This window comes from Macaca mulatta, chromosome 14 (assembly GCF_049350105.2).
Source record: "Macaca mulatta isolate MMU2019108-1 chromosome 14, T2T-MMU8v2.0, whole genome shotgun sequence".
Taxonomy (NCBI): Eukaryota; Metazoa; Chordata; class Mammalia; order Primates; family Cercopithecidae; genus Macaca; species Macaca mulatta.
Window position 1 is genome coordinate 47,670,311 of NC_133419.1, and position 10,953 is coordinate 47,681,263.

Here is a 10,953-nt window from a genome sequence, read left to right on the forward strand (position 1 = left end):
TTCAAGGACATGACAAGCGCCAAGCACACTGCAGAGAGCCCTCTGTAAAGCCAGGAATCATCCTCTAACTTACCTGTTTTGAAAACTGGACATTCCATGTTCCGTGTAGCTTAGGGAGAGGCTTTCTGTGGGCCACTCTCCTTCCTCTTACTTCTGTGTGAGAACAGCCTGCACAGTAGCATCTTGCTGAGTCTGGAGGGCCTTGCCAGCTTCATTGTGCCCCTGAAAAGGTGGCCCTAAGTGAGGTTAGGGGGTGAATGAAACCTATTCTAAAATGCTAGAGGAGCTTATTACTGAAAGATGTCCTGCTGCAAGTCCTTCTGTTAAGGGGATAACAAATCCTTTGCTTTCTGAGTTCAGCATCCTGGCTTTTTTTTTTTTTTCTATAGGCTTGTTTAAAGTGTCTGGAAACCCCAAACTTCCTATCATTCTACTGTAGACCTTCTCATCTGCTGCTGCCCCCCCATCTCCTCTGTGCTGTTTGCCACTGGTGTGGCTTTCCTTGCCTTTTCCTTCTCTTTCTATGGTCTGCTTTCCACATGGATTTGAGCTGTCGCTGTGTCAGGCATGGTGCTGGGGCATTGCTCCTCCTCCTGGCAACCCTGTGAAGTCGGTGGGGACCTACGTACCATTGTCACACGGTTGTGTGGTAAAGTGGGACCCAGGACAGGATAGCAGAGTCCGTACGCCATAGTCTGTAATATGTGTGCATCAGGGGTTGGCAAACTATGACCAGATTTGACTTGCAGCCTCTTTTTGTGTGATGCTGCAAGCTAAGAATGGTTTTTAAAGGGTTATCAAAAAGAATACATGACAGAGACCTAACATGGCCCTCAAACCTAAAATATATCCTATCTGCCCTTTATAGAATAATCTTGGCAAGCCCTGGGATAGAACATGCAGACTTTAGCACAGATTCTGGGGCCATCCTGCCTGGATTCTAGAGCCTCTGTTTTATTCTCTGAAAAATGAGAATAATCAGTAAATTGTGGCTGCCTCACATGGTTGTTAGAATTAAATGAGATAAAGTACACAGAGCACCTAACCCAAAGTCAAGCTTTCTTTGGAAGTACTGTGGGGGGATATTACTGGGCCTTTACCAGGCTTCTCGACCCAGTGGGCATGAAAATCCTGGCTCTAGGCCTTTGGCTGACCCGGTCCCAGGCGTAGCTTCCTCAGAGTGCGTTCCCTTTGGCTGGAGGAGAGGGGCCTGCCAGCTTCCCACTGTGCCGTGTCCTGCTGGTAGGTCAGCTCTGCCTTCCTCCCACCCCCATTCCTGCTGACGGTCAGCTGGTGCCACTCACCAGGGCCGGGCACAAAGCCCATACCAGGTGCCGAACTAGGGCCAAAGGTACCAAGCCTCTTCCACTCTCCCTACGTTGTGCCTCAGCTCAACCTGGCTGGAACTCCTGCTTAACTGTAGGAGATGTGGCCTGGGGTTCATCCTCTCTGTATGCGCTTCCGCGTTTGTGGGCCAAACAGGCAGACATCTGTGTTTCCCTAAACCCAAGCTTTTGGCCAGTGATTGCCTTCCTACTAAGGCAAAGGGAAGGGAAGGGTAATTCTGGGGCCCAGTCAGCCACCCTCTTGATAGAGTGGTCTGCAAAACAAGTTTTCAATGGATAATGAGTTAAATGTAAAGAAGATTTAAAAATTCAAATTATTGAAATATCAAAAAGAAGTTTTTACTGCGCAGAACCATACACTTATCAAAAGACAAAACTTTAAGTCAAACTGAGAAAAAAATAGTAATGCTAAATATATCAGAGAAAGAACTTATATTCTTAAAATCAAAGTCTTTCAAACCACAAAGCTCTTAATAGGTAACAACAACAATTACAAACATTTCTGTAGTACTATGTGCCAGGCACCATTCTGAGTATTTTGCATATACTCTACTTACTCATTTAACCCTTGTAAACAACTCTAATAAGGTGTTACTGTCCCCATTTAACAGACGAGAGAACTGAGATATAGAAAAGCTAAGTAACTTGCCTGAAGCGGCACAACTAATAAGTGGCGAAGCTGGGATTTGAATGCAGTCCATCTGGCTCTTGGGCCTGAGTACTTAAACTCTTCTGTACTAACCAGGGAAAAGATATGAAGCAGATAGTACACAAAGGAGGAAATATAAATATCTGATAAACATTAGAATTATGTTTCTATTTCAATGGTATTCCAAACAGTACATGTTGAAACAAGAGATACCATTTTTTGTCTTCAAATTAGGAAGATCTTTCAACATTATAATACTATTAAGTACCTGCAATGCTGAGTAAGACAGAGACTCGCACAGATTGCTGAAGTTGTATGCAAGTAGCCTTTCTGAAAATATTCTGGCAGTACTCAAAACAGTACTCAGGCGTCTCAAAAATGCCTATACTCTTTGACCAGGAATTCCCATTCTAATAATCTAATTTGAGAAAATAATTAGAGACAGACAAAGACTCATGCATAAAGATGTTCATAGCAATGCTATATAAAATAATGACAAATTAGAAACAATCTATGGATCTGATAATAGAATGCAGGTTAAGTAAATTGTTTAATCTTCATAATAGGCAATTAGGCAGCCATCATAAATAAATTTGTATAACAAAAGACACCATAAACAAAGTAAAGAGACACACCACAGACTTCTGGAAGAAGATACTTCCAATGCACGTAACAACAAAGAATCAGAAAAACAAAATAATACACAAAGAATACTTGCAAATCAATAAGGAAAAGGCAAACAACCAAAGAACAAAACAGAGAAAGAATGTATATAGACAATTCACAGAAGAGGCAACTTAAACGGGTAATCAACATAAAGCGCTACTGCTCCGTCTCACTAGTAGTCAGGGAAATGCAAACTAATTGAATGTACTCATGAGAATGGCAAGAGTCTAAAAGTAAGATATAGGGAAGCAAATTCATATCTGTTGTTGATGAGAATATGAATGTCTAGTCATTGGAGAGATATTTGGCCATACCTACTGAAAGTAAACATGCTTGCATATACATGCATGATGCACATATTCCCAGGAATCACCCTGTACAAATACCAGTTTGTACAAGGAGACATGTTCAAAGACTTTCATTGCAATACTGTCTATAATAGCAACCATATTAGTATTGTTGTTGCATAATATTATATATTTTCAATTGTTGTATAATAAAACAGCAGCAATGATATTATTAAATAACTATCCATCAAAAGGGACATGGGTAAGTGAAGTGCGATTTATATATAACGGGATACTATGCACAGTTAAAATGAAAATAACTGAACTAAATCTGTAACTACCAGCTCAGATAAATTTCGAAAACAATGATAAGTGTAAAGAGCAACTTGCAAAAAAAAAAAAAAAGCATATGTGAATGATTCTATTTGTGTAAGTCTTTAAAACAAACTAAAAAGATCACAATATTTAAGGATATAGCTATGTAGAAAAATATAAAACAACCATGCAAATGATGTATACCAACTTCAAAATAGTGGTTACTTCTGGGAAGGAGGGTTGGATAGAGGGACAAGAATAGGAGGTGAGGCATAAACTGTATCTTTATGATATTTTTAAGAGAAGAGTTGAAGTAAATATGGCAAAATGTTAGCTAATGTTCTTAATCTGAGTGGAGATCTGCATCTTTCTATTAAATTATTTTCTGTTCTTTAATGCATATTGAGAAGAAAATTATTTTTAATTTACTTTTTTGTTTGTTTGTTTTTGAGACAAAGTCTCGCTCTGTCACCCAGGGTGGAGTGCAATGGCACAATCTTGGCTCACTGCAACCTCTGCCTCCTAGCTTCCAGCGATTCCCCTGTCTCAGTGTCCTGAGTAGCTGGGATTACAGGCATGCGCCACCATGCCTGACTAATTTTAATTTACTTTTTGAAGAGTTTACAATCCATGGAGAAATAGTTGTGCTATAATGTTAAAAAGCGGGACAAACATATACAAATATTTATAAATTTCACAAAGTAAAGGGTTGAAAGAGATATCCAAAATATTTCTAGTAGTGGGCAAGGGCAAGATTCTGCAAGTTTGCTTTTCCTTACACATCCATATTGTCCATTGTTTCTTTTCTTTTCTTTTGTTATGAAGATGTATTATTTTTACATCCAGAAGATTTTTTAAACAACCACAGAAAAACATGAGTGAGTTTAGACCCTAGGACAGTATCTAAAACCTAGGAAGATGTGTTATGATTGGTGGGGTGTTGGAGTTACCTGGGCATGACTGTTGGCTTGGCCACTTTCTGACTGTATGAATTTGTTCATTCTTGTATCTATTCGGCAAACACCTATTGAGCACCAACCGTGTACCAGGCACTGTCCTAGAGATACAGCAGTGGAGAAACTATACATGCTTTGTCCCTCACCACAGAGTGTAGTCTAGTGAAGAGAGGACAGTAAACACATCACCACACAAATCATCCCTCACTACAGCGTGCCAGGTCCTCCTGAGGGAAGAATACATGGGCAGTCATGAGAATCTTATTTGGATTGGGTGGCCGGAGACCCTGGCCTCTGAGCGACAACTGGAATGGAAAACATGAAGAGGTCTGGAAGCCCAGTAAACTGAAGGCTTTGAGAGATAGGAAGGCCTTACTGGACATATTTAAGGAACAGAAAGGAACAGAAAGAAAGCCAGGGTTCTGGATGCAAAGAAGAAGGGGAAGAGTTGTGCAAGTAAGGCCACAGGATAGTCAGGAGCCAGATCACTCAGGCCTCACAGGCCAAGGGAAGGCCTCCTTAAAGACCGTGGAAAGTCACTGAAGGGTTTTAGGTGTAGAGTGACACGTGATTAGATTTGCAGTAGTCGAAGATCGCCTTGATGCTCTTTGAAGATCAGGGTGGATGGAGTGAGCAGCTGGGTTGGTTAGTTGGCTATTGGCATGGTCCAGGTAGGAGAAATGGTGGCCTGGATCAGGCTGGAGCTGACTGAGGAGATGGAGAAATGTGGGGAAAGATTTGAGATGTTTTTGGAGGCAGAGTCAGTAGGTCTGGTGATGGATTATATGTGGTGGTGACAGTAGGGAAGGGCCGAGGAGGAAAGCCGTGCTTGGAACATGAGCAGTCGTGGGTTTTGTGGGAATGGGAAGCATGCCTCGGGGGTGGGAGGGCAGCCGCCCTCGGAGGAAGGGAGGAAAGTAGGGATGGGGAGCATGCCACCATGTGTCCTTAAGCTTCGGCGTCTTCCTGTGTGAACTGGGGTTTATGATGATACCTGTACCCTCAGGGTGAATTTTTCAGCCCTATTATCCAAAACCTATTCTACAGCAGTCTGCCCTCTCCTTCACAGGTGGAGTGTGTTACTCTTGGGGCTGGAATGAGCATGGCATGTGCGGAGATGGCACTGAAGCCAACATCTGGGCCCCGAAGCCGGTGCAGGCTCTGCTGTCATCATCAGGACTCCTTGTGGGCTGTGGGGCTGGCCACTCCCTGGCCCTCTGCCAGCTACCAGCTCACCCTGCATTGGTCCAGGACCCCAAGGTCACCTACCTTTCCCCAGATGCCACCGAGGACACTGAATCTCAGGAAGCCATGGACAAAGAGAGAAACTGGAAGGAAAGACAATCAGAAACTTCAACCCAAAGCCAATCTGACTGGTCCAGAAATGGGGGACTGTGATAGAGAATCTTTAATAAAGTGGCTTTTCCCACCAAAAGCCTTCCCAGAGAATTGCTTTGTTGGGCTGTGGGGTTGGCCAAAGAAGGGCTCAGGAGGCAGTGATGGGTGGGCTGACCATAAACCAGAATGATGGCAGGCTGCTTGCCCAGTGCCTGGGACTCAAGGAGGCAGACATGCTTTCTACTCAGTAGAGGAGAATGAGGGATTAGGTCTTCACTAAAGATACGGAAAGCTAACACACCAGTAGGAAGGCTCTAGCCTGTCCCTGCCTGGTGGAGATAGAAAACCCAGTTCTATGTCCTTCATTATTTTGGCCCAGCAGCCTTCAATTCAGCAAAACAGAGGGTTCCTGGGACATGCCTAGAGCAGCCCCTCCTGGAGTTTTATTTTTAAGGCCCTGAGCACATGGTTTTCTAGTTCAAGGATATCGAGGTACCCTGATCAGATGACTGGATACTTAAATAGGAAAGATCTCTTATCTTGGTGACTGGGGGCGAGGGAGAAGGTTCTGGAGTAGGGGTGGAGGGAAGTAGAGAGGAGTACGTGGAGGAAGAGTCAAGACTTCTGGGAAGACCCAGTAGAGGAAAACCCTAGGATAGATAAGAGAGGCTAGAACTGATGAAACTCTCAGACGATTTGTCTTCATCTGAGTCCGCCAGGATGCTGGAGCTTGTTTGTGTAACTATAATTGCTAAAATATATTGTTTCGGATGAGGGACAGGTCACAGCAGGAGAAGGGAAGTCTGTAGGGATAGCAACGTCAAAGACTCTGACCCCTGACCATCTGCCCCACCAAGCCCTAGCCTGTGCAGGAGGAGGGCCCTCAGGTAAGATGGAGACCAGGCTAGATCCCCATTCCCTGACTTCCCTGTGGCTCTGGGGGACATAGGACCTTTCTTTCTGCTGTGACTGGCAACAAGCCTTTTGCCAGAGGACCTCAGAGAATGGACTTTCTCTGGAGAACCATATGGCAGTGTCACCAGCTAGGCAGCCCAGGTCTGTGGCCCATCCCACACTGCCTGCTTGTGACTCAGAATGAGTCTGTTAGGGCTGGGCTGCAGTGGCTTCAAGTTACAAAATCCCAGGATACCAAAGTTAAAGGCCCTTGAAAGACCATCCAGCCTAGTGGCTGTCACGTTGCATTCTTTAGAGTCCTGGGAGTCTCCTGAGAACTCAGTGGCCACTTTGTGGGTTAAGGAGGCCAGGTAGATAGAGGTCCAGGTTCCCCCGTCCCACACACACACACATCTTATTCCAAGCAGCTTTAGTTTTTCTCTATATTGGGCTTCACATAACATTTCGTTTGACAAGAGGTCCTTGAGAAAGTTTTTATTCAACACTGATTTTATTCAACATTTTCATTTGTTCATGTGGGAAAATGGAGGCCAAAAGAGGGGAAGGGACCATCTGAAGGTCATAAACCTCACTACCAGGCCAGGGTCCTGATTGGGAAGTGACCCAGCTAAGTCCTTGAGTGAGACAAGAGTGTGATGGAGAGTAGCCCTGGGACCAGGAGTGAGTTCAGCTCAGAAGAGGAGGATGAGGGCAATCTTGAGCTTCCCAGGCTTGAACATAGAGACCACTGACAGCCATAGGCTGACCTTGAACATCATGCATGGAGTCCTCCCAATATTGCACCCTAGAAACATGGCTGCCCTGGCCAGCAAATCCCTTGGTTCCCCACCTCTCAGAACCAATAGAGGCCAGTACAGTCTCCAAGAACTTGAGGAATGGGAAGGATATCTCCATGCACTCGGAGCTTGATTTGCCAAGATGACCAAACAAACCACAGAGATGGAGCAATCAGATGGCCCAGAGGTGACCCATATTGGAGCAACCCAAGGTCACTGGCCCACCACCCACTGTCCTACAGGTCTGTATCAGGCCAGAAAGCAATCCCACACCAGATAGCACTCAGGCCCATACTACCTACATGGTTACCACTCACAAAGAACCAATGCACTCTCTCTCACAAGGTTCCAGTTCAGAGCTCCCTCCTACCTCTTTCAGCAACTGCTGGAAGAAACCAAAATCCCAAGGCCTCTGCTGCTGAGTCCTATTGCCTCTCCCATGACCTCCTTGTGAGCACCAAAAAGAAGTGTCTCAGGGTTCCTTCCCAGCCTGAAACAGGATCAGGGGGTGCATTAGCTCCTGAGCCCTTTGATGCAGAACCTCAGACTCTCAGAACTGAGTCAAACCCTTCTTAGAAGCAGACAGGGGCAGATAATCCACATGTGGAAGAATGAATGGCTGCTGGCCCTAGAAGACATCATAGACCATCCCGTCACCTTGAGTTCCTCCAGTTTTGCCTTTCCAGACATCAGTTTTGGGCAGATGGGCTCTCTCCATGCTCCTTCACTGGCTGAATCTGATGAGTGTCTGAAAGCACTCATCAGATAATGACTGAGGAGGTGTTGACAATGTCTCCCAGATTTTTTTCTGCACCCTTGCATTGCTATTGGCTATTATCAGACCTTGTAGATGTCCAAGCCCCTTGTTCCTAATAGCCTGTGAGCTGTTTGAGAGCAAGAGACCAGGTCTTCATCAATTTGGGAACCCCTTCACCAAAGAGGGGTCCTGGAATGGAGGAAGTACCCAATAAATGCCCATGAGTGAATTCATCAGTATAACCCACCCACCGTGGGGGGAAGGGTAAATGAGTGGATTCTCTGATCCCCTTTGTCACTATTCATCCTCTACTTTTAGCCCTTTTTCAAATATCATAACCATTTGACAGTCAATTTATGACAACATCATTCACCTGGTAAGCTAACATGCCATAAGAGCTGTGGCTATTTGAGAAAATACTCACTTGTTTTTAAAAACTAGTTTTTTTCAATGAACTAAAAGAATCAGTCTTCATAGGCCGGGCGCGGTGGCTCAAGCCTGTAATCCCAGCACTTTGGGAGGCCGAGACGGGCGGATCACGAGGTCAGGAGATCGAGACCATCCTGGCTAACACAATGAAACCCCGTCTCCACTAAAAATACAAAAAAATTAGCCGGGCGTGGTGGCGGCGCCTGTAGTCCCAGCTACTCGGGAGGCTGAGGCAGGAGAATGGCGGGAACCCGGGAGGTGGAGCTTGCAGTGAGCTGAGATCCGGCCACTGCACTCCAGCCTGGGCGACAGAGCGAGACTCCGCCTCAAAAAAAAAAAAAAAAAAAAAAAAAAAGAATCAGTCTTCATATTCCTCCTGTGTGAGAAGGAAGAAAGGGAAAGAGGGGAGCAGGCCCCACTCTGTGCTCCCAGGTCATTGGCCTGGCCCTTGGAGTGATGGTTGAAGGTCGAGCACAGACCAGATGCTGATGGGACGTCTCCCTCCCTATCATACTCACCCTCCCCTCCTGATCACAAGTACCCCATCATCCCTTGACACTCCCACCACCCTTGGCCCTGGTGGGTTGTGAGGGCCATGAGATCAGCCTTGGGTGAGATTGTGCTTAGGAATGGTGAATCTAGGCCTAGGGCTCAGGCTTAAAGCCTTCTCACCAGCCCCAGGCATCCACCACTTCTGGGTGAAGTGACTTAGTGATCAATTGAAACTGGGAGTTAGGGAGTTAGTTGGGAAACTGTTGGGGGCGGGGGTGATAGAGGGAGGGCGTGGGTCCGTGCAACTGCCACAAGTTCAGAATTTCAGAGTGACTGCAGTGTGGAGGGAGGAGGGAGGAGGGAGGAGCGGCTGGTGAGGCAGTGGGCTTTGCCAGCTAGTTGAAGGAGCTGAAACTTCAATCTTAGGGCAACAGGGTGTTTAAGCAGGAGAGTGAAGTTGGCCAGCTGTGTGTCGGGGAGGCCTGGGGCAGGGTCAGAAGTGGCTCCCTTCTGTCACATTCACGGCACTTCCTGAAGGAGGGCAGGAGGCCAGGTCCTGAGGTCCTAGGATTCAGGACCAGCCACTCTAGTGTTCCTATCATTTCCAGCCCCTAATGGCCAGCCCCTGAAGGCCTCAAGTAGCTTGAGACAGTTGTAACCTGAGCTCTGGAGTCAGACCACCTGGGTTAAAACCCTGGCTTCATCACACATTGGCTCTGTGGCTTTGGGCCATTACTTTACCTCTCTGCACCTTGTTTCACCTCTAAAATGGGGCTGTTAGGTGACTGTGAGCTGTCATTAGACAACATGTTTAAGACACCCGCATGTAGTAGATGCTCAGTACATATTAATTGCCCCATTAGCTTCTGTATCCCTGGAAATCCATATTCCTAACAGCTTTTTGCTGAGTCCCACTTTGAGTCCACCAGCAGCACTTCTTTGCTGGTGGATCCCTAAGTAGAGTGGACGTTACCCTCCCTGCAGCAGCAGAGGCTACTTGGCTTGTGCATCCTGATGCTTATGAATGCTGGTGGCAGCTCTGGTAGAGGCCCTGAGCAGAGGCCTGACCGTACTCACTACTGCACTGACCCCAACCCCTTGTTTCCTGGACTGCATGGGGCATCAGGAAGTTGAGGCCAATACTTGGAGATGATGAAAAACTGTTAGATGAGAATTTGATACACACTTGAAGCTTCCCACCCGCCCATCTGATCATGGACTCAGGCCATGCTGGGAGGCATCAAGGGGACAAAAATCAGAGGGAGACTGACACTCACTTGTCTGTGGCCCTGGGCAGATCCCTACCTTCTCTGGGCCTCATTTCCTCATCTGGAAAATGCTCAGAGGTTGACTCTCATGGCCATTATGGACTCTTTCCACCTAAGCATTCCTGGAGTCTCTAATGGATAGAAAAGAATTGGAACCCCAAACCTCCACTTTGCCACCAAAACCAAGTGAACAACCCAAGACAGTCAAGATCCCTAGGAGAGGGCTTTACCCCTCCCAAGATGCCTCCAGGCCGAGAGAGGGGTATGTGATGAGGGCATCCATCAGACTTGGCCTGGCAAGGGTGCTGCTGGGTAGGGCACCCAGATCTGACAGTCAAACCCTACCTCTGGCTTCATCAGAATCAAAAATGGCCTTAGAAGTGAGGTGACCATGTCTGCATAAGGGGCTGGGAGCTCTAACATGGCCCATCAGTATGGCATGATTCATGGAGAAGTTTCCTGGTCAGGTGAACCCCCTAGAGGATGTTCTGGTCTTAGGACCTTATAAGCCCTGTGGCTTTGAAAGCTGCCTCCCTCCCCTGACCCAACAGGATCTGCAGCCCAAGGGGCCACCCTGCCCAACCAAGCTGTAGAGGGCAACTTCTTCCTTAGGGCCTGACTTTCCCCCAGCGAGACGACAAGCACCTGAGACGAGAGCAGCCAGGGCCCAGGTTTACCCCAGCCCAGCCACAGGGGACCAGAGGCCCAGACCAGAACCACGACACTGCCTGAAGGCAATAAAAACCCAAATTCATGCTT

General features: G+C 46.6%; 1 protein-coding gene across 13 annotated transcripts in view; it reads left to right on the plus strand.

Moving 5' to 3' along the window:
* Positions 1-5,654, plus strand: part of SERGEF (secretion regulating guanine nucleotide exchange factor) — a 235,620-nt gene extending 229,966 nt beyond the window's left edge. For all 13 annotated transcript variants that reach the window (XR_013403975.1, XR_013403973.1, XR_013403974.1 and 10 more), the window contains one exon: positions 5,289-5,654. Coding sequence is in view for 4 of the 13 variants with exons in the window: in XM_015114699.3 (XP_014970185.3) it covers positions 5,289-5,617 (329 nt within the window). In the remaining 9 variants the exon portion in view is untranslated. The remainder of the gene's footprint in view (positions 1-5,288) is intronic.
* Positions 5,655-10,953: the final 5,299 nt, after the last annotated feature.